General features: G+C 35.2%; 1 protein-coding gene across 1 annotated transcript in view; it reads left to right on the top strand.

Annotated features, from left to right (window-relative positions):
- Positions 1–23898, top strand: part of TNKS (tankyrase) — a 197853-nt gene that overhangs the window by 89140 nt on the left and 84815 nt on the right. The window contains exons 4-5 of the mRNA XM_032413489.1: positions 20122–20158; positions 20924–20999. Of these exons, the coding sequence (XP_032269380.1) occupies positions 20122–20158; positions 20924–20999 (113 nt within the window). The remainder of the gene's footprint in view (positions 1–20121; positions 20159–20923; positions 21000–23898) is intronic.

Raw genomic sequence — 23898 nt, 5'->3', positions numbered from 1 at the left:
GCAAATGGGCCAGAATAATGTCATCTTTCATAAGCATGATCAGCCATGAACTATCTCGCTATAATTTGTCAGATTGTTCTTTTTATGTATAAAATAAATCCTTTAATGTTGTCCTTGAAATAAGACTCAATTCCATTTAGTTTAGAATAGTGAACACCATTTTTTTTTTCCTTTTCCTTTTTTTTTTTTTAGGCCTAATTTCTCAAAAAGTCTTTTGTGGAGATACTTTAATTCTCTATTTAAAATGAGTAATAGTACTTTTAGTAGAAATGTGTTCATTCTTTCCTTGGTTTATACCTGCAAAGAAAATACTACTAAATAAATGCACATACTTTAGTATCTCATAAAAATTCATGTAAATTTAAACCAAAACATAGAAAATTCATTATTTTACCTCTTTTGGAAGACTATCATAGTAACTGCCTGACTACAAGTATATAAATACTACACTTCTTTATACCCTCTTGTCATAAAGCAGCTGATTATGCTGTACTCCCATAATGGTATGAAAAGATGAATATTTTATCTAATTTATTTTTATATAAATTTTAAGTCTGTGAAAGGAAAAGACAGATCAAGTAAAAACCAAATTTGCTTTATTAAATGTCATCTAATATGAGAAATTATCCAGAGAGGTTTGCTTTTTACTCATATTTTGGAGTCATTTATATATATCCTGGGCAGTGGGTTTTTATTGAAAATCTATTCATTAGGGGAGCCTGGGTGGCTCAGTTGGTTAAGCGTCTGCCTTCGGCTCAGGTCCTGATCCCAGGGTCCTAGGATTGAGTCCTGCATCAGGCTCCTTGCTCAGCGGGGAGTCTGCTTCTCCCTCTGCCTGCCACTCCCCCTGCTTGTGCGCTCTCTCTCTGTCAAATAAATAAATAAAATCTTTTTAAAAATGTATGCATTAGACATAGTCTTGAAAAGTAATATAAAAGAAATCCGGGTGTACCATTTCACACCCATTAGGATGGTACTATTTAACCCCCCCCCCCTTTAGTGGGGGCGCCTGGGTGGCTCAGTCGGTTAAGCAGCCGACTCTTGATTTCAGCTCAGGTCTCCATCTCAGGGGTGTGAGTTCAACCCCCACACTGAATGTTCTTGGGGATGTAAGAATAGGCAAAGAACACAGACCCACAAATGATTTTTCATACAATATAGAAAATTTTAAGGTGCACAGAAGAAGGGAACCATTGATTCTCCATAGAAATTCTTAAAGCCAAGAACTCAGCATTTTTTATACCCAGGTTGTTCTCCATTTTTGAGGCCTAGTACTTTCTGTCTAGCATTTTTGTGTATTTTTCCATTTAGAATATTTTGTTTTTCCGGACTTTTGCTCAACAGTGTCAAAAAAAAAAATACGGCGTAGACTAAAACCAAATGTCAGTTTCACTCTCCAGTTACTTCTGGGTCATCTAAAAGCTTGGCATGAAACAAATGCAATAAACAAACTGAGCAAAAGGAAAGAAATACAGCCCTTTCCTACCTTGTTCTTAGCAACAACAGTCTTATTCTGCCAAATAGATAGCACTTTCTTCTGTATCCATCAGGAGGCATCAAGTGATTAGACTCATTATGCAAAACGTGAACACAGGAAATTAAGGTCTAGAATGAGGGTAAAAGTATGCCGGCCAGTGTGTGCGCCCTGGTTTGCTAGTTGTTTTTTCAAGTTAGAACTTGTATAACCTTGGAACCTTTTCCTGAAGATAGTAATAGGTAGTAACTTATTTAACATGAGTTCCAAATGTGCTTTTAAAATTTCCTAAGATATTAATTAATACCTACTAATAAAGAATCAAGAAGAAAGGAAAAGGAAATAGATATCTCCAATCTGCCAGTCACAGATTTCTGTGCTTTATTTAGTGTTTACTCTGAGCTGATGTACTGAAGATATATACACCTGCACGCATGTGCGTGCGCGTGCACACTCACGCGCGCGCACACACACACACACACACACACACAGGCATGAGTAATCAGTGACTAGCAGAACTGATCCTGAAGCCAGGCTAGTGATGTCATTGGTAAGAAAGCATAGTAACTCAGAAGAAAGGATTATCAGACGCTTCTAAAACTGTGGCCTGGCCTTGTAGGGAAACAGTGTTTTATGTGGCCTTGTCCATGTCCTATTGGAAACAGTCTTTATCAGCAGGGCTGACTTGTACTTCCTCAATATTTACCATAGTACTAATCCTAGATTACTTTTATTTTTAATTTATCTCAAAACTCATGCTTTAAAATACTGACTACTTATATAAGTGCATATTAATCTTCAGCCAAGTTTCATAAGGATTGCTGCATTGCAGGATTGGTACATTTCTGTGGTAGACAGATAAAAATATGCCAAAATCAATATACATTTCATGAACTCATTATATGTAATTTAAAGTAAATCTAAAGTTAAAAATGAACAAAATAACCAAACACGTATGAAATAGAGTAACGAATTCATATTTTTCATTATGACTTAACATTATTGAAACATGGGGTATACTTGAAATCAGTAAGTCACCAACTAGGATTTAAGAAATATCAAGTGTCTGTAGGATAGGAATGTATTACCAGGAAATACACTTTCTTTTGGAATGACGTTGTCTCTCTAATGAGGAAATAGAGATTTACTCCTTGTGAGGTTCCGTCAGTCTCAATAAGGTTCTATCTCTTTTGGTGCGAGGAAAAGGGAGAGTTCATTTGCATGGTTTTTTCTAATTATCTTCTCCTGAATAGCTTTCACTTTTTCTTGGGAATTATTTAAAGCACTGTGCTTGTTTTTCCACTATTTTATTTATATAGTACATCAGTTTCTATAGCTTTTTTTCTCATAGTGTGATTATAACTTTCTAGGGACCCAGTAGAATTTTTAGGGCAGTAAGACAAAATGCCTCCCCCTCTTTTCATTATGTAAAAGCCATTTTATTATAGAGAAAGTTAGTCGGGTGTGGAGAAACCTGTTTCCTCAGAGTCCTTAAATGTTAGTTAATCAAAATTCTTTCACTGATGTTAATGAAAAAGAGGTCCTACCTCCCTGGTGATTTCTAGGCGGAGATAATAAACAATTCTTAGTAAATCAAATGCTTTAAAATTTTGAAAAGCATCATCATCATCGTCATCATCACCATCATCATCATCATCATCATCATCATCTTGTGTTGGAGGTTTACTGTGAGTCAAGCATTGTTGGATATTTGTGTATGTTACCCTGACCCTCAGAGCAGCCCGTAAGATAAGCATTATCTTTCTCGTTTTACGATGAGAAACATGACATCCAGAGGAAGTTTAAATGATTTGGTCAAACTCACTTGGTGAGATAGTAGCAGATGTAGGATTCATTCAAAAGCTGTGGCACAGAAGGTGATGCTTTTTGTTGTGAGTTACTGGCGCTTCCCACGCCAGGCCCAGGCCACGCCTCTCCATGAACAAGTTGCACGTCCCACCCCCTTCTTTATGAGGACAGTCATGAAGTTAGAGGAAGAACAAAGATTAGAGACAGCGGTAACACACCATCCTGTCTCCAATTAGAGCTTTTTAGCTTCTCCTTTTATTTTTTGTCCTCAATAAGCATGTGTAGCTCTGGAAGAGACTCATTATTAACCCATCTTATCTAATATCAAAGATTACTATAAAAAAAATCCCAATACGAATGAAATGTTTTTGCCAGAAAGACTTTGTTTTTGAGTCAGTGAAGAAAAAAAATTACATATATCCTTTTATATTTTATAAGGATATATATATATATATATATCCTTTTCTAGAAAATTATTTCTGAGTTACTTATATAACGTACGTTTTAAAGGGCCTTGTGAATTACATAAAAATAAATGTAAACATCATTTTAAAAACAATATTAAGGAAATAAACTTGAATTAAATCATAGCAGTGTTAAATTATTTGGAATCTAAAGCCATATTTTTAAAAAGTAGGTTGGAGACTTCAGCTGCTGAAGATTGGTTTGAATTTGCCTGTTGCTTTTAAAAGTGAAGTGGGAGGAAGTTAAAGGGAAGAGAACAAAGCACAATTGTAAACACTCATGAATCAAATTACAATTATTTAACTGACAGTTTGTTGTTTAAGGGCATTAACTACATAAAGGCAAAGATACATTTGACATCAGGGACTGCTGGCTGGATCCAGGGACTCAAACTACATCATGTATCTGACTGTCACTGTTTCTCTAACCCACCTACCTCCTTCTGCCCCCTTCTCTGCTTCCTTCCCCTCACTCCTGTTCTTTCTCTTCCCCTTTTCTGTTGTTTTTGTCCCCTCCCTCTCTGTCTCCATTGCCTCTCTGTGTTTTGCTTTATTGTTGTTGTTGTTTTCCTAGACTCTTCATGTGTTAAGGACCATGGCCATTGGCAGCTCTGGGGCCACAACTCTATAGCTTTTATTATTTTTCTAATGTAAAAAGAGGGCTTTTTCCCAGTTGTATAGTGAACTGTCCCAAGGAAGAACTCTGAGCTGCTTTTGTCAAATATTTGTACCCGGATCAGTCACTGGTCTGTGGCTGGAATATGGTGATGGGCTCGTGTGAAGCAGAGCTCTGCGATTGGGAACTCCACTGCAGTCACACATCATATAAAGGAGGGAAATGCCCCACAATAGGGGAGAAGGCACTTATCGAAGAAAGATGTAACAGGCATTTGGGCAGACAAAAATAACATGTCTGTTGTGCTTTTCTGTTTGGATTTATGTTTTTCTCTAGTTTATTCCTAACCTAGTACTAATAAATAAAGATGGGGTGAGTATTCCTTTTGTAAAATACGTGCCTTTACAAGAAAAATAAAATGTTAATTCTTTTGTAGTTGAGAGGAGGTGGGAATGCAGTTCCTCAGAATTTCACCAGAGTCTTTCTTTCAAAATATACAAACGTTTTTATTGCTGAAGATTGTTTTATATATCATTGCAAACTTAACCAAAGAGTAGAGTAGCTATTGTTTTTAGATATTCAGCATATATATATATATATATATATATATATATTTTTTTTTTTTTTTTTTTTTTTAGATTTTTTTTATTTATTTGACAGGGAGAGAGAGACAGAGAGAGAGAGAGAGAGAGAGCACAAGCAGGGGGGAGAGGCAGAGGGAGAAGGAGAAGCAGGATCCTCGCTGAGCAGGGAGCCCGATGCGGGGCTCGATCCCAGGACCCTAGGATCATGACCTGAGCCGCAGGCAGACGCTTAACCAGCTGAGCCACCCAGGCGCTCCCAGCATATATATTTTTTAAACAGCTAATTCTCCAAAAGAAGGTCATGCCAGGTAGAATTTTATTTCTTGGTTTATAGTCTTTAACTCTAGGTGTTAAATTGAAGCCTTATTGAAAAAAAATATTTTATTCTTAGCAACTTGTAGGGAATACCTTAGAAAGTATAGTGCTTTCCATTTACAGAGGAGCAGAATTTGAGAAGCGGCATTCATCGTGGTTAAAAATCCTCCGTCTGCTCTATACTAGTTGTAGTAGGCACAATAATGGCCTCCCAGAGATGTCCACATGCTCTTACCCAGAACCTGTCAGTGTTACTCTTTGGGGTAAAAAGGACTTTGCAGATGTGATTAAGTTAAGGGTCTTCACATGGGGAGATTGTTTTAACTTATCTGGGGGAGGTCCAACAATCACAAGGCTCTCTGTAGAAAGGAAAGAAGGCCAGTCAGAGAAAGAGATGTGACATGGAAATGGGGGCTGTCGAGATGCAGGGCCACAAGCCGAGGCATGTGCACACACTTCAGAAGCTAGAAACAGCAAGGAAGTGGATTCTCTCTTAGAGCTTCCAGAAGGAATGCAGCCCTGCTTATCCGTTTCAAACTTCTGACCTCCAGAATTGTAAGAGAATAAATTCATGTTTTAAAACATTAAGTTTCTAGTAGTTTGTCACAACAACAAAGGGAAACTAATACAGTTAGCTATGTGACCTTCTACTTCTCAGTTTCCTCACATGTAAAATGGAAGTAATAATAGAACCAAAACATTATTTGAAAATCAAATGAGTTCATTCAAGGGAAGTGCCTGTCAGATACTAAGATCTATAATTATATATATATAATTGAACTTAGAGACTAGTGGCTGGATCTAATGAAGAGCAGACTGAAGAATGCATGCATGTATAAATTTAAGTCTAAATTTATTATAATTAACAAATACACGACTGTAACATAGATGTCATGCATATATATAGTCACGGATCTGGAAGGGACCTTAGATTTAGAGCTCAGCTACTCTATTCCGTTACTCCATCAGGATTCGGTACTATATGGCCATGTGACATTGCTATCCTCTATCCCTGTGAGCTCTCTAACACCATTAGTCCATTGTTGAATAACTTAAACGGTTAGAAATATCTCTCCCATTTATTAAGCCAAATGCAGTAACTTCTTTTTGGAACTACATTATATATGGCTATGCATTTTTCTTTTTAAGAGCTCCTCTGAAATAGACACGAATAGAGGACACTTGCTGTAACTATAACCACTACCTCTCCCATCTCAGTTTTTATACTGGAGGCTAAATTGCACCCACTCCCACCTTTTTTATTCTGCTGATACAACATAAGTTTCCATTTGCTTTTTTGTAAATGTCACATTGATTCATTGAGTTTCCTGTGTCAAACCAGCTTCAGAGTAGTTTACTCTGGGTTAGTGTTGAGTCAGTTTTTAAGTATTTCTTGACTTGTATATGTGAACAGTTAACTTTCGTTCTTTTCTTTTTTTTTTTTTGTTCTAATAGCAGGACATTGTCTTTACCCTTATTATTCATGTTCTTCTGGTAGTGCTCACCACCAGTTGCCATCGTTTTGTATGCTAAGCTCAGGCTTCTCAAGACCAGATTTTGTTCTTTCATGTTATCTGGATAGCCTTTTTTTTTTCAAAGCTCCTTTTAAGTTTCAAGAAGAAATGATGAATTTATCAAGTTCATTGGTTCCTTGCCCAGGAGTTGAGTGTCACTAGGGATGGTCTATATTTCTTTTGGTAAGGTTTTTAATCTCTATAAGATTCAGTAAGAGTGGTTAGTGGTGTGTTGGACACATTATCTGAGCATATCAGTCACTCCTCGGCGTATGCATTTGAGTGAGGTAGCCTTGTAAAAAGCTGGTGCTGCCTCTTATGGGTCATCATTAGCCATCACTGGTCTCTTTCTCTGGATACTCTAGCATGTGGCAAGGATTCTTCAGTCCTTAACTCCTGTGAATTCTCTTCACTGTTGCATGTATCTATAAAGGCCCTATGTACCTACTAAGAGAAGCCTCATTTCTGCATTATCTGGTCATCAGTGTTCAGTACTTTGTATGTTTTACTCACTTCTGAGTTTCTAGCCTTCTCAGAGTCTATCTCAGAAACTTTATTCTTGGTTTCTTTGCCCTTCCTAACTTCATCCCTCCCTCTACTTTTACTACTGTCCTTTCTTCTCTCCTACTTCTTCCTTCTTCTACCTCCCCTGCCCTTTCTTCCTCTCCTACCCATCACTCCACCGCTGCCAAATAAATGTCCAGAAGTCATACTCTGAATCAGAAGTTCCTTACACCTAGGAGAACTGTTCTTACCTCAGAATTTGCTCCTACATTAGTGACAGTGTTTAGTGAGTTTTGTAATCTTACAGCCCAATATAGTTTTAGATGTTGACTGTCTAAAACAGTAGCTACTGGCCACAGGTAGCTGTTGAACACATGAAATGGGCCTCGTGCCACATGGTAAAATGGTAATATTTTAGATATATTGGGTGAAATAAATGTATTATTAAAATTAGTGTCTTCTCACTTTTTTTTAACATGGCTACTAGAAAATTTTAAATTACATATGTGCCTTGAATTATATTTATACTAGATGGCATTTTTTAGACATGCTAAGGAGATTCATTAACATGAAGAAAAAGAGAAAAATAAATTACACATTATAAATAATAAAATGCATAGCATCCTGGAACCATTTTGGATGGATAGAACTATCCCTGCACATCTCAGTAGGCCTAGAGAGCACTGCTGTATTGTTGCACAATCTGGCTGAGGTTCATAATAATTGGCCCTGATTTTCAAGAAAGGTTAAATTATGTTTGGAATAACCCATTTTTGAATGCATACAAGTGTGTAATATATTTCATAAAGAAATTCCATCAAGAGCAGAGGAATTAAACTGCTAAATTAGCAGTTACGTTGAAAACTTGGCTATCTGGAGTGATTTAGTCTTTGAGTGTTCCAAGAGAGTTAATTTTTATGGTAGCAGCTTTATAATAAGGCTAAGTGACAATTTTTTTTATATGAGAGTAGTTGACAAATTCACGGGAGGAAAATAAGCCCACCAAAGAGTGGAAATACCAAAATATTCAAAAACATTTTGTTTCTTGAAGTGTTTAATATTTAATGTGAAGTATTGTATTTATATTAAAATCATTATTTCAAAAGAATTTTTTTGAACCAGTATGTAGATTTGATCTCATCATTCAAGTAATTTTTGTATGTAGTACCTGCAATCTTTGTCTTTGGTCATCTATGTTTAGAAATGGTGATGAGCATTTCTTACCGGCAAATTCTATGATAAAGTTATTGATAATGCAAAACTAAAACTTAACCTTGGAAAAACAAACTAATGTTACCATCAGCGTCTGAACTTCATGGCAGTGTTGTATGCCTGAAGTGATTTGTATCACAGGTTAATCTAAGCAGCTTTCTAAAAAATAAGAGGAACAAGGGACCTCTGAATAATTATGTTCCAAAAAGATATCAAGCATTGAAAATTATATAAATCTAATTTCTGCCCTCTAAGAAATAATAACTAGGCAGACATTTATATCAGCACATACAAAAGACAAAGAATATTGCTTAAATTTCATTGTTACTAATGTAAGATTGTCTTAGACATGCTTCTGATAGAAATGTTGCTGCCCTGTCTTGCTAGGTACTTAAAATAAGGTACTAGACGATAAAACTGATAAAACTAAGAGATGGGGTTTAGTATATTTCAGATAAGAAAATGAAATGTATGGGGCGCCTGGGTGACTCAGATGTTAAGCGTCTGCCTTCGGCTCAGGTCATGATCCCGGAGTCCTGGGATCAAGCCCCGCATCAGGCTCCCTGCTCCACGGGAAGCCTGCTTCTCCCTCTCCCACTCCCCCTGCTTGTGTTCCCTCTCTCGCTGTTTCTCTCTCTGTCAAATAAATAAATAAAATCTTTAAAAAAAAAAAAAAAGAAAATGAAATGTACAGTTGACATGTCGTCGTATGTCAACTCTATGTAGGAGAATGTATCCCAATAAGATAATTTTATGATTATCTGAAATTGAATATCTCCTATTTCTCCTTTTTGCTACTTCAAGTAAAAATGTTTTACTGGCATATTTAGACAGACTTGAAACAATTTCTGAAAGCAAAATATTACAAAATAATTTTTCCCAAAAATGCAGGTATGTCCTCTTCATTTCCTCAACTTTAAAGTCTTTTTTCCGTATTTTTCTGAAGTAATAAATATTCTCCTATATCTCCTTCTCAACTGAACAAAATAAGGAAAGTAGATAAAAATACGAGAGGTTAGTTGAAACCAGAAGTAATCAGAGTAGTACAGTAGCCCATTGTATTTTTATAATAAAATGGTTAAGTAAATTAATTAAGTGAATATTCTAATCTATATTAGATTTTTTTTTGAAGCTAATACTATGCTCAGGAAAAGGACAAACTGATTTTCCAGGCGTTATATCTCAGTAGCTCTCTTTATGGTCTTTTAGATACAATATTTTTCAAAACTACTTCTCTTGGAGAACATTCTCTTTAATATGTCTGAAATGCTTCCCAGCTGAACTGGGAACCCTCAATGTCTGTCTTGAAATGGGCTGTACAAGAATGAAAGGCTGTTCAATTTTAACAACTAAATTAATAATTAAATAAACTAGCTATATTATTTAAATAGGTTATTCTAACTTAATAAGCATTTCTCAGTATATGAAGTCTGAACCTATAGTAATATACTCATTAAGTACAAACCAAAACAACAAAGTGCTTCTGTGGTTATGTTCAGCAAGATTATTGGACAAAGTATTAATCTAAGATCAAGATATAAATATTTTAAATTTTACTATTTATAGCTATGTAACATGATATTCATAGTCACACAATAAAGCTAACACATCAAATTATAAGCTCTGCTTCATTGTGATCCACTCAGTGCCTTCTCTCTCCTTGATGTTCTTTCCATTCCTACTGCCACCATTTATGTTCTTTTTCCTCCCACCATCCTCCCTTGGTAGCCTTGTAACTAATCCCCAGTGTCTCCAGGTCTTAATTCATTGAGTTACCAGGTTAAGTTCAGCTTTGATTAGCTTACTCTCATGCTCAAAAAAGGAAAAGAATAACTCCCTCTTCCTGTGCCTTACAAAATAGTGTTCGATTCTGCAATATAACGTTTCCAGATCCTTCAAAAAATAGATCAAATTTATTCTTTTGAAATATTATTCAGTGTCCTCCATTCCTTCACAACATATTTGACATTGGTCACTTTTCCCCAAATACACCTTGTATTTTCTGAACTCCTTTGCTCATGTAGATAATTATCGAACCTCCAGTCCATTTCCACATGTTAAAATCCTGCCAAGAAATGTATGGCCAAGCTTGTATGTGACTTGACTTCATGAAATCACTCCATCTCATTCCAGTTAAAAATACCATCAAAGGGCAGAGATTACAGTCCTAGTTTTGTCACTACATAGTTTTTTAAAATTGGGGGTCTTAAAGGAATCACGTGTAAAATAAGGATATCAAACCGTTTATCTCGCCAAGCCTTTGTCAGTTATTATTTGGAATCAATGAACACAAACCAAAGGTTCGGTAACTTTATGAATCCAAGAAGCCTGTAAAAACTCTAGAACAAATATTTGAGTTTATGTTCAAATGTGCAAGGTATTTTCTCCCTAGAGAGGGGGTCTAAAGCTGCTTTCTTTAGCTCCTTAAGATGGTCCACGATCCAAAAAATGGTTAGGAACTATCATTACCCTGATCTGAGTCTTCTGTTTACACAGACATACCTAGACGCACACAGTATCTCTATCTCTCAGTCACACTGGTAAATATCTGAAAGCTTTAAAACCATAGTGCTTAGCTCTGTTATCTCCTATGAGTGGTGCTCAACACACCTGACAGATAATGTTCCCATGGGTGATACACTTCCATCAAGAACAGTTTTGTGCTGCTGCCTGCTAAATGAATGCGATATTCTGTGGGTTTGGTGCCATTCCTGGTGTGCTGGCTTTAAATTTATCACTTTCTTTCCTACTCATTCAAGATTCAGTTGACAATACAGTCGTAGTGGCTGTATTATGATCGGCATATTGTAGATATCAAATACATATTTGTTAAATGAATAAAGGATGTTATTCAAAGGAGAACTAATAAGTGAAAGGCAGTTTTTGAAAAAAGAACAAGAGTTTGAATGAGAAAGATTATTCCTAGGATAATACCATTAATCAGACTTCACTAAAGTTAATTAACTCTAACCTTGAATAAGAGACTTAGTGATACTTTTGGGAAAATACAAGAAAAAGAGTAAGTTAAGAATTTGTAGTTGAAGAAGTAAATCTCAATTGGTGCTTTATGAGAAGACCCCATATTGTAAACAAGGTTACTACACCTTTTAGAGACTTTGTAAACCAAGGACAAAATACATTACACTAGGAATATAAATGCAATCATATACAATAATTACAGTGAAGACAAGACAGTTCTTATATCATTCAAAAGGTAGTCACTTGTACTTCTATATTAGCCTTTGTTTTTTTTAGTTTCTTATACTTGTTGTAAGAAGCAGAGGTTGGACAGTCCCCAAGTAGGTGTCTCACAAAACTCTGGGCCCTCAGTAGGCTGATGCATTGAGGGGCCAAGCATCCTGATAAGAGTAAGGACTGCAGGAAAGTAATTTTCTTTTCGCAGATAACAGCATGGTTCCTATAAATCAAAATATGCTTTGTTATATCCTCATAGCTCTGGGATTGCAGGTACTACATACCAAGCACTTTCTTGAATGAAGAGATCAAATTTGTGTATTTTCCCTGTTTAAAAATATACAAAAGCCCAAGTGAGAAGCAAAGAACTAAAAGGTGTGTAAATTGGTTCAGTTTAGGTGAATTTCCCCTACAAGAGGAGGGGTTGGGATTTCTCGTGAGGTTGGGGCAGTACTGTCTTATTTCTCATTAGTTAACTTTTTCTGTTTTGTTCTTACTCCTTTTGATAGGTGATACATCCATACTCCAGAATTAACAATTTTTCAAGTTTTTAGAAAGCCATAATTGGCAGTTTCTTATAAAGTTGAAACATACACTTACTATAAACTCAGCACCCCCACTCCAAGGAATTTGCCCATGGAAATGAAGACATTTGTCCTTGCAAAATCTGAATTTTTATAGTAACTTTATTCATAATCACCAAAAGCTAGAAACAACCCCTGTTGTTCAGCTAGTGAATGGGTAAGCAAATTCAGGTGCATTCATATAATGCAATACTACTTAACAATCAAAAGGAACAAATATTGGTATGTCCAATGACATGAATAAGCATTTATACTAAGTAAAAGAATCCATATTCAAAAGTTGACATATTCTGTGATTCCATTTATATGACATTCTAAAAAAAAGTAAAACTATAGGGACAGAAATCAGATCAGTGGTTGCCATGAAATGGGGTTGGATAGGGGATTGATTATAGAGGGGCATGAGGAAACTTTTTGGGTGATGGAAATGTTCTGTATCTTGAGGTAGTGGCCACACAGCTGTATAAGTTTGTCAGAATTTACAGAATCATACATCTAAAAAGGGTGAATTTTATTGTATATAAATTATATATCAGTAAGCAAATAAGACACTGTACATCTACTATATCTTATAAAACATCCCAGTAGAGTCTGGTGCTGCACCTTGTAATCAAACATTAATATTTTTGCAATGAAATATATGATAGCTATGTATACCAAGTTGGTTAAGTTTTTCTGCCAGATGGATTTTTGGAACTTTTTGGATTTGGGATTTGCAAATAAATTGTGGATGGGTGACGATGGAAAAAGCACCACTGGTGTAGAAACAAAGAATATGAAACTATCGGCCTAACTGTTTTGGATCAAATAATGGATTTTACTTTTCCAGACCACTTTTTTAGGAACATTGTGATAGTAAAAAAATCAATGTCCCATGTCTCCCAGTCTCACGCAACTCTCCCTTCTTGTCTTCTTTTTGATATATCAAAAGGTCTTTCCCTCGACAGCATAATCTAAAAGGTCCTTTTCTTTGTAAGTACAGGCACATTTTGCAGAATATCTCATTGGTTAATAACATCCTGTAGGAACACCTTTCTTGGCTTTTAATATCCAGTCTTTTAGAGAGTATATATATCTTATAACCCTTTTTGGGGGCTAGTGTATGTTTATATTTATGTCCCAAATTTTAATATTTATATTTTTAAAACAACAACAACAACATAAGGAATAGTGCAGAGGACAATAGGGGAAGGGAGGGAAAACTGAATGGGAAGAAATCAGAGAGGGAGAAACCATATGAGACTCTTGACTCCAGGGAAATAAACTGAGGGTTGCAGAAAGGGAGGTGGGTGGGGGGATGGGGTAACTGGGTGATGGGCATTAAGGAGGGCACGTGATGTGATGAGCACTGGGTGTTATACGCAACTAATGAATCGTTGAACATTATATCAAAAACTGATGATGTACTATACGTTGGATAATTTAATTTAAAAAAAGATTTAACACTCATCCTAAAATGTAAAACAAAGCAAAACAAAAACAACAAAAGTCCAGTGGAAGGTCTTGTTACATGCCAAATACAGTTGACAGAATGTCAGAAACAGGTTTAAATTATTTGAAACTCTGCAGAGAGTCCATAAATGGGACACGTATCTTAGATGTTGTTGGGGTAAGCAAGGTCATATTACTGCATACAAAGAAACTAGTTGTTAACAGTTCTATTATTTATTGATTGCATTACATGTTTTTTTGCAGAGCCTTTGTTATGTTTGAATGTTTTGGGAATGTTTTAAGACATTGGTTTAGGTTTTTGTGTTGACATGTAATCTGTTGTTATTTTTTAATCACTTAAATATTGTTATATAGGATAATATAGTTGTATTCGGACTCTTTTTCTTAAAATTCAGTGATATACAAATCACCACTGTCTTCTGAAAGAGCTGTTTTCATTTAGCTTCTGTTTGGAGTGTTCCCAAAAATTTAGAATTAACTAAGTAAATAGTATAGGTTGAATGAAATTGCTTTACTGCTTTCTCTGTAATTCCCACATGTAGTGTTTTATAATAGTTTAGTAGAGATTTTGTACCCCAGATAATTTTAAGTTTTTCCTTAAAGTTTGTTTAGAGCAACAGTAAAATTGTCATAGAAGAAGATCTGAGCAAAAAAAAAGAAAAAAAAAGAAAAGAAACATCTGAGCAATATTGAGAATCAAATACAGGATGAGAATTTTAGAGCTGAAACCAGAGGTCATTTAACCTTTCACCCTCCCTTTCCAGATGACAATAAAATGGAAGGTCCCTGGAAGATAAAGTGACTTTCTTGAGGTCACACAAGTAAATTGATGGCAGAGCCCCACATGCTTATTGAAAACTTGAAATAAGGCTAGTGCAACCGAGAAACAGTGTTTTTATTTTTTTATAATGTTAATGTACGTAAAAGTAAACAGCTACGTGAGAGTGCTGCAGAGTGCATTGGACAGCAGAGCTTTGAGGTTATATGGTATTATAACACAGGCCACGTTTAATGGTAGCTAATGTTGGCTAATTGAAAAGGTCAGAGTTGTAGGAGGCAAAAGAAAAGGATCTCCACTAGGAAAATACTCTGTTCAAGCCTAGAATTTGAAAGCCCCAAATGATTCTGTGTTTAGAATGGATGTGGAGTGTTTAGTTTGACCATGATTCTAGACTTAACTAATAGTATGGTCTTTGAATCCAGTATCAGAATGAGTGGGAAGACTGGTAAGACTCAGAAGTAGGAGGAAGGCATTGAGAACTCTGATAACTTTGTAATTTTTCTACAGTTGTCCTGAAAATATTTATGAAAGATTTCAGAGAGAAAAAAATAATTCAAGAATTCCCGGAGTTTATTATAGTAGAATAGCAGTTTGTCTGAAAATTGCTTTTGGTGGAAGACCCATAGCTTTAGCTTCTTGAGATTAGATTATTTCCTGGTGCGTTAGTGAAATTCCTTCCACAACTACATAGTTGGTTCTAAATTTTCAAATCTATTAGTGAAAATACAGTGGAGTTTGTCACCTAAATTAATATTTTATTCCCCATATGGGCTGTCAGGTGAGCTACAAGAACCAGTTCATCTCTTACATTTGCTGGTACCTTGACGAGAAAATATCTCTGTGAGAATTATCAATTCATGGTACTATTTAGCACTCAGCAGCGTAAGAGTCCCTAAACCTGATAACTGAGATGATTGATTACAAAGCCCTTCCCTTGAGATATCTAAGGCAGGAAGAATTAAAGCATGCTATAGGAAATGCCAAATGCTTTGATCATTTGAATAGACCCAGAATGAATTTTTCTCTTCCTACTCCCTTGGTCCACAATGTTAAAACAATCTAAAAGGTTAAGCCCTGTATACTTTTTTTTGGTCCATGTTTACAAGCTCATCTGAAAGTTCAAATGCTTTAACATGGTTTTGATGGAAGTATTTAGCTTATGTAAATAAATAGGTTTAACCTATTTAAAGCTAGTTATTGTTGTTGTTTATAAAATTGCTTTATCACTATTACTGTTCTGTTACTGTTTTGTTTATATCTGTCTTTTAGAGTTCAGATTTGGTTGGTTTGTGCTCACATATTAGCTTTTTTCAGAGCCTGACAGATCATGAATAATGCTCAGTAAAACTTTAGACAATTCATTTAACTGCTTCAGTGTCAATTTCATGAACTGTAAATGAATATGTTGCAGATGATCCCTTAGGAGAACAATTCTGAAATTGGAGGTGAGGTGACAGAAGAAAGGTGACTTTCAAATTACATTCCCCTCATTGCATCTACAAAGATGTTACTATAGGCGCGTATTGTGCATGGCTTCAAAGTAGAGAAAAGTCATAATCCTTTTTGAGTCCCTCATTGCTCTAAGAATTTGTGATTCTGTGTTCATAATCTTTCCATGCTGTTTCACCTCAATAAAACCAAGACTCAGTTTTACAAAACTAAGTCTACTTTGATCCTGTCAGTTACTGAAGAAAGAGGCAAAAGCACTTTAAAATATTGAAATTGAGATAAGTCAATAATTATGACTCCTATTTATTGATATAAGTTTTCTTCATTTTTTAAAAAGATTTTATTTATTTGACAGAGAGAGAGAGAGAGCACAAGTAGGCAGAGAGGCAGGCAGAGGGAGGGGGGGAGCAGGCTCTCCGCTGAGCAGGGAGCCGGACATGGGGCTCAATCCCAGGACCCTGGGATCACTACCCAAGCCGAAGGCAGACACTCAACCTACTGAGCCACCCAGGACCCCAGTTTTCTTCATTTTTATTCAAAAAGTAATTTTGCCTTCATACTAAGTAAAAAGAGAAGTTTTTTTCTAACTACCTCAGAAAAATACAAAGGAGAGTTTCATTTTTAACCTTTTTTAACCGTTATTTTTTTAACCTTTTTTTAAACCTTCTTTCTGATAGCATACCTCCTTAACACATTGACTCACACCTCCCCGTGTGTGTGTGTGTGTGTGTGTGTTTATTTTTACATATATCCTGTCATTAGTTTACTAATAAAAAAGAAAGTCAGACTTTGAAGAGTAAACTTTGTGGCTTGCTTATTTTTTTAAGCCCACTTATTTTATTCTAATCAAAGAAAAAATATAAGCCATTTATTTTCAGCATTCCTGGCTGCTATTATCTTGACTATAATTGCCTAGTTTCCTTTCTGGCTGATCTATTGCTAGCCTTTATCTGGATGTTATTAAAGAATATAAATGCCCCATAGAGCACTGTAGTCTCAGCCAGAATATTTTCAGATTCTTGGCTAAAATGAAACAGAACTAGTGGTTTGGCTGTTAAGTAAGTAGCTCAGATTTGTTGTCGGAATGTACGAGGGACTCTAAATTCACTGTTAGTTATTCCTGAGATGTAGCATTTGAAGAATAGCTTCGACTGTTTATGGATTATGGTCCTTGGGCACCAGATAGTGGATGTTGGAATGTATTGCAGAAAAGCTGATTAAAGTACTAGAGTCTTTAACAGTAAAAGTAGGAAGTCATTTGTAATACCTGTGCTTGACTCTGTCAGATGCACTTATATGTTTCCTTTAGATAGCTTTGGCTTATTATCATCTTATCCATGCAGGAATAACATTTTTGTAAAAATGTGCCTTTTGGAGAAAACTTCAATAAGCTATACTTGATGAGAAGTGTATGTAGGTAGACTGATTTGAACTTTGAAGATCCCAAGTACTTTGCAGTCTTATTTTCTAGCTTACTAGAGTCATATTTCACCATGACTCAGATTTCAGTAGTAGGGACTTTGGTTCCCAATTTTCATGTGTTGTGACTGTTAACCAGGGAATTTATACTTACCTCAAAATGTAAACTATGTCAGAATTCATTGTCTCTCCCCATCCCCTACCTCTTGGGCCACTTTCTCCCCAACAGCAGTTCACTGAAGTAGAGTATAATTACAAAACTTAACAGGTCTTTAAATATACTTTGCACTCCCTTTGTTAAGATATTTCAATTATTTCCTCATTGGTTTTGAAATAAAGTTCAAACTTCTTAGAGAGACATTCATGATCTGTTCCTTCTCTGTCTCGCGCTTGCTCACCCATTCCCCTGCAGTGTGTGTGGTTTCAGGTTTGCAGACCTACTATTTCCCTCATTTCTTTTACTTTGGTTGCTTGCTTCTCTTTCACCCTTTTTCACCTGAGCATCACCTCACATATACCCTCTTCTAGGAAACCTCCCTTGAACCATAATTATCCTGTCTCTTATTAATCTCAGTTAGACTAGGCTTTAAGCTCTTTATAGCATTTGATAAGATTCCTTTCATACTCTACCAGAATCATGTGTTTGTCTGTCTCACTTAATAGATGAATATTCCTTGAGTTCAGAGATGATAGTAGTGTCTTTTGTGGTTTTGAATCTGGCATATAGACCTTTCAAATAAATGTTTGTTGACGGACTGACTAAATGACTTCTACAGATAATTTTATAATTTGACTTATTTTGCTCCTGATTCTTAAGGCATCTGAGAGTATGGGTTATGCCATTTTCCTCACAAGAAGCTTTTTAAGTTGACTCCCTAACTTCCATATTGCCACCTAAAATGTATAGTAAAGGTAGGTCTTTGGCTTTGGGAAGACAAGAACCTTATTGGCCAGGACATAAAGTAATATAAATCTTAAAAATCAGTTAAAGAATGTGGATGGAATACAGTATTTGGGAAATTGGAAAGACCAACTCCATGATCATAAATAATGCATTCTAGCTTATCTGTTATATTGTTGAATCTGTGACTTTAGTGATATATAAAATTCCCTTAGGAGAGAATGGATATTTAATAACTTTTCCCTTATTTGAAAATAACTGTGTACAGGGGTGCCTGGGTGGCTCAGTCGGTTAAGCGGCTGCCTTCGGCTCAGGTCATGATCCCAGGGTCCTGGGATCGAGCCCTGCATTGGGCTCCCTGCTCGGCAGGAAGCCTGCTTCTCCCTCTCCCACTCCCCCTACTTGTGTTCCCTCTCTCCTGTCTCTCTCTCTGTCAAATAAATAAATAAAATCTTTAAAAAAAAAAAAGAAAATAACTGTGTACAGTTTCTACATTTTAATGTAATCTTAATCTGAGAAGCAAGACAAAGTTTAAAAGAATATTTGCTAATGATGGGTTATAGAATTTAAACATGGGCTTGGTTGTCCTTAGGTGTCTTTATAGTATTTGCATCAATATTCTGCATTCTGTGACAAAATTGAAACAAAATACAAAGAAATCCATATTTATAAAATGATAAGATTTTTAAAATAATTTAAGCTTAATTCTGAATAGAATAACATTTTCATTTGATCTAAAATTTCATTTCTTCTTATATGTGTGCTTAATATTTGCTTTCATGTAATTGTTTGCTTAGACCTTTTGTATAATTATTTCTTTCATGATATAGCGAACTGAGTCAGCATATTATAGCTGAATCATAGTCCTGGCTGTTCTTTTTATTTATTGAATGAACAAGCACTGTATTATTAAAATTCCTTGTCCTTCAATTGAGCTTGCAAAAGAAGCTTATTTTTTAGATCTTGAATACTCTAAGAAATGTGGATCGAAGGTTTTAAATTATATACCTGGTTTCAGTGCTGTTTTAAAAAATAGAAGGCAGAAAAATTATCCACATCTCAATAGTTGGCTATCTGCTTATTCTCAGAGACCCCCGCCTCCTTTTTAAAAATAATTTTAAGGTTTCTTGTTTGTTAAAATTTGGTATTGAATTTGTATATAAAGTGTGAAGACTGCAGCATGTTAGAATATTATTGTCATTTAAGAATGTATTCACTGTTTTGGTTTTTGGAGCGCTGCCTCCAAGAGGTTCATAGCATTTGGTACGGAGTTCACGTATTTCTAGTCTACAGACCTACCCTATTGAGGCAAAAGCTTCATGATGCCGATGTATTTTTTTCTACTGCTATAATGCTCAGCAATGGTAATTAATTTTTTTTGAAAAAACTTTCCATGTCATTACAAATAAAACTGAGGTTTTTTTGAAGCCTAGTAATTTGTACCTTTAAAGAGCCACATTATTTTGCTTTTGTCTCAGAATGTATTATGCTTCACAAGTATACTGTGACAGCCTGAATAGGAAAGGGGGGAGGGGACATTGTCTTCAGCTGGCATGCTGTTATCAGAGGGAATGTGTTTCTGGACACGAGATTTAGCATTCATTGGTTGTCTGAAGAAAGCTATTTCATCTGAGGATTGGACAAGAAGCTGCGTCAATTTGCTGCCCGTCTCCAAGGCACTGGTGATGCTGCCTTCACAAGCTGGCTAACGTCACGGCTCCATCACCCAGCGGGGTGTGGACTCTCTTTTTCTGTTCTTCTCTATTTAATTCTGTATTTGCTGCCTACTGCATTTCTTAATCTGTCTTCTGCCAAATGCTAACAGCATGATATTTTGCAATCATCTAGGTGAATACAAGAAAGACGAACTCCTAGAAGCTGCTAGGTAAGTGATTCCATTCATTTTAAGTGAGTATAATGCATGTAAGGGAGAAAAGGGGGAGGGCAGGTGGAGGACTATAAAAATTATAACATGTTATTGTCTTGCTTGGATTTTACGTGATAATGCAGATAAGACCTTATACTCAGTCTCTGTATACTTTATTTTACATGATTAGTGTGTTAAATGATAAGAGTTTTTCAACATGGTAAAGATTATAAGGTTAATTTTATTTGAAACATTTCTTAGGGTACCTGCAGACCTTAGTTGCCCAGCTTTTCGGGTGATCTTCTTGGAGTATTTAAATACCTATCTCTTCATTTTTCTCTGAAAATTTTTCTAGCAAAGCTTGAATGGGGGGCATAAAGTAAATGTTAAAATTCTCATCCATATTCTTTTGTTCTTGGTCATTTATAATTTAATTAATTAGCTTTTTTTCATCATTTTGTTATGTATTTTTAAGTCCAGTGTTTTAGATCACTTACCAGAATAAAGTTTGTTTGTAATTAAGAAGGTGACTAGATGCAGGTAAATAAAACAAATGAAAATGTAGAAAGCTACATTACCCAAGATGTACCACTGTATGATGATTAACAGGAATTAATTGGGAATATATTAATTTAATTGACTATACCAAAAGAGATTCATTGAGAACCATATACAAGAAATCAAAGCAAACCCATATTATTTTCCACTCTCCTGAAAAATAACCATAAATATTCATAAGAAGCTCTGTAATTTTATAGGAATTGACTCACTACCTTTTTACAGGAGTGGTAATGAAGAAAAACTAATGGCTTTACTGACTCCTCTAAATGTGAATTGCCATGCAAGTGATGGGCGAAAGGTAAGTTATTTAAAATATAATATCCTCCTTCAACAATTTCTTCTTGCTTTATACTGAAAATTTTTGAAGTTGGCATAGATATATGTATATATATACACACATATATGTCTATATAACTGTATTTTTACTGGCATCTTTTGACCATAAAATGAAATGCAGCTGCATCTGTTATTGGCAGTTGTGACATATTCACAGAGCTGGTGAAGCATGGATTTTAAGCCTTTTCTCTTAAATGTCAGACACTGAAAGTTGTTTGTTCAATGGAACTGCAGCTTTGTCGGTGATTAAAATTATAACAACATATATTATTTTCCGTGTATGATCATGGAAATTGGAAATATTTGTTTATGTCCTATTTTTACCCGTCTTTGTTAGGGTATTTGCATTTTTTATTTCCTGTTTGGCAGAGGGAGATTTGTTTGCTAGATACCAACACTTTTTTCCATTTAGAGCTGAGAAAATGCTAACAATTTTTTAGATATGTAACAGTCCAGCTTTTTTGTTTATTGTTTATTTAATTGGCTAAGTTTTTATCATGGTATATTGAAAAAATAGATTAGAGAGAAATATTCTGCATTAATTTACAGTTGTTAGAAATGTAAGGTGTATTTATAAAATGTACAGCTGGCATCTTCGTTATGTGCTTTGTATTCTTGCTGATTATAGGCTGAAATGTAACCCTTCACAGCGTCTGGTAATTGACTGCAAAGTTTCGCAGTGATTTACCTAATAGATACTAAAAAACAAAGCACTCTGTACTGTAAAGTCTTTTTAAAAATGACAGCTCATATCTTAATGTTTAAGGATAGATACTGCATTTTAAAAACATAAAATATTTATTAAGTTACACTGTAAATATTGAGGAAAATCATTTTGTGCCTAACATTTAAAGAATTAGTTTCTTTGAAATTATTTATAGTGAAAATGTGCTCTGGAAAATGTCAGGATGGATGGTACACCCCTTAGATACAATGTCTTTATAGTGCCTTCACGCTTTTTTCCCATTCCAGTGAAACACATTTAATAGTGGCAACGAATTGAATCCTCCCCTAAGAATATATGTTATTTGTTATTATAGCTGGCTCGTATATCGTGAAGTATCATGTGGCCTAGTGAGCATTCAGTTTCTCTGGATAATTTGGGGGAAAGACTTCTACTTTAATGAAAGTTTAAATTATGTATATTTCAAGCTATAAAGTAGCAAAGACTTACTCAGTATTATTGATGACTTTTGGGAGATGTTGTTAAATGATAACTGCTCCTTTTTTTTCCTTCGATTTTGAAGTTGCTTTGGGGATTTTAACATTCTTGAGTTACTTTGAGCTCCAGATTCTGTTTGGATCCTCTCAGTAGATAAAGTGACTTTTATCACGGTGCAGAAAAGGGCCTTCTTAACCATAGTAAGTGTAGCTGTATCTTTATATAGAGCTTGTCTAGAGCCCAGCTGACTTCAGGTTTTCTTAGTCACCTTAATATTACAGAATTTTTGTGAGATTACTGTAGCAGGAGTCGATTTCCATCCCAGCCTCATTCTCCCCTCCTCACCCTTATACCTCGCCAGCCCCATTTGTAGCTCAGGAAATCATAATAATTAAGGAGCATGAACACTGATAATTAACAAATTACCTCTTCTCCCTCCCTCACTCCCTACATAACTATATAGAACTCCCTTTATTTTTCCTTCTCCCCAAAGGAGGATACACTTCCCTCATTCCTTTAGCCGGAACCAGTGTATTCCTTACCCAGATTCCTATGGCTCCTTTTCTGTATTACTCTATGGCATTTACCACAGAGATTTTTCCTCTGTTCATCCATTAGCTCTTTGTATTTTGCACTGGACCAAGCCCGGCACCTTGCAGGTAGCAGAATCTTAGGATATGCATATGCTCCCTAATAAACATAATTTTATCCTCTGAGTGAAGAATCATCTGTGCTCTTTTCCATTTAGAAAATTAACTCAGAAGTATGTGAATAAGAGACTTTATATTTTCTGTTATTATATGTTATTACTAGTATTATTTTACTAATTTATTTTTGAGTTATTATATGATGAAGGAAAATTATATATTGTAGAGAACATTTTTAAGAACATGTTTCATATATTAATATTGTACTATAGGATTCATAACATATATAATGCAGTAATTCTCCAAAATGTGTTCTTAGGCTTTTTTAGATTATTAATTTGCTCAAATTAGATAGAAAAAGGAAATAAGACTTAAGCATTTATTAGGTTTTGGTGCTATGCATAGAACATAAAAAATCATTCACAATTGTGCATCAGTATGCAAAATGAAATAAAATTCCATAATTAAAATTGAATTACATTCATATTTAGGTATTACCTTTGTTTATGGCACAGAGTATTTCTTATTAAATGTGCCAGCTACAGTAAAGCCACAAAGTGGTAAATATTCTGGGTGCTAATGGGGACTGGGGTAAGATCCCTTAGTTATGACAGTATCTTTTGTTTTCTTGCTATTGGTGTCAAGAAAATGTGTAAATCTAGCTGTGAAATTACAAGTCTGTCTTATGTATTTAGTATTTTTTCAGGCCATTTGCATGTGTTTATCTAGAATTAGGAAGTCAGTTGTATATTGAGGATAAAGGTACTTTACATATATAGTAAGTTAGGTATATAAAGTCTTATTTCTTAAATTTGCATTTTTAGAACACAGTGCAGAATCAAACTTAATTTTAGAGGGTTTCTAAATGACTGTGTTAATACTTAAGTGAATCCTTGCCTGTCTCTGTTTTTACTATGATTCCTGATTTGTAAATTTTAAAAAAGCCCAGGGAAATGTCAATTTCGTAATGTTTTTAGAAAAGAAATGTTCCTTATACGTTAACTAGTAGGTGCAGAATTTGCCTTAATATATGTGGGGGTTTTAGACTGCAG

The sequence above is a fragment of the Phoca vitulina genome, unplaced genomic scaffold (assembly GCF_004348235.1).
Source record: "Phoca vitulina isolate PV1807 unplaced genomic scaffold, GSC_HSeal_1.0 scaffold15, whole genome shotgun sequence".
NCBI lineage: Eukaryota > Metazoa > Chordata > Mammalia > Carnivora > Phocidae > Phoca > Phoca vitulina.
This window is presented reverse-complemented; position numbering and strand designations above follow the sequence as displayed.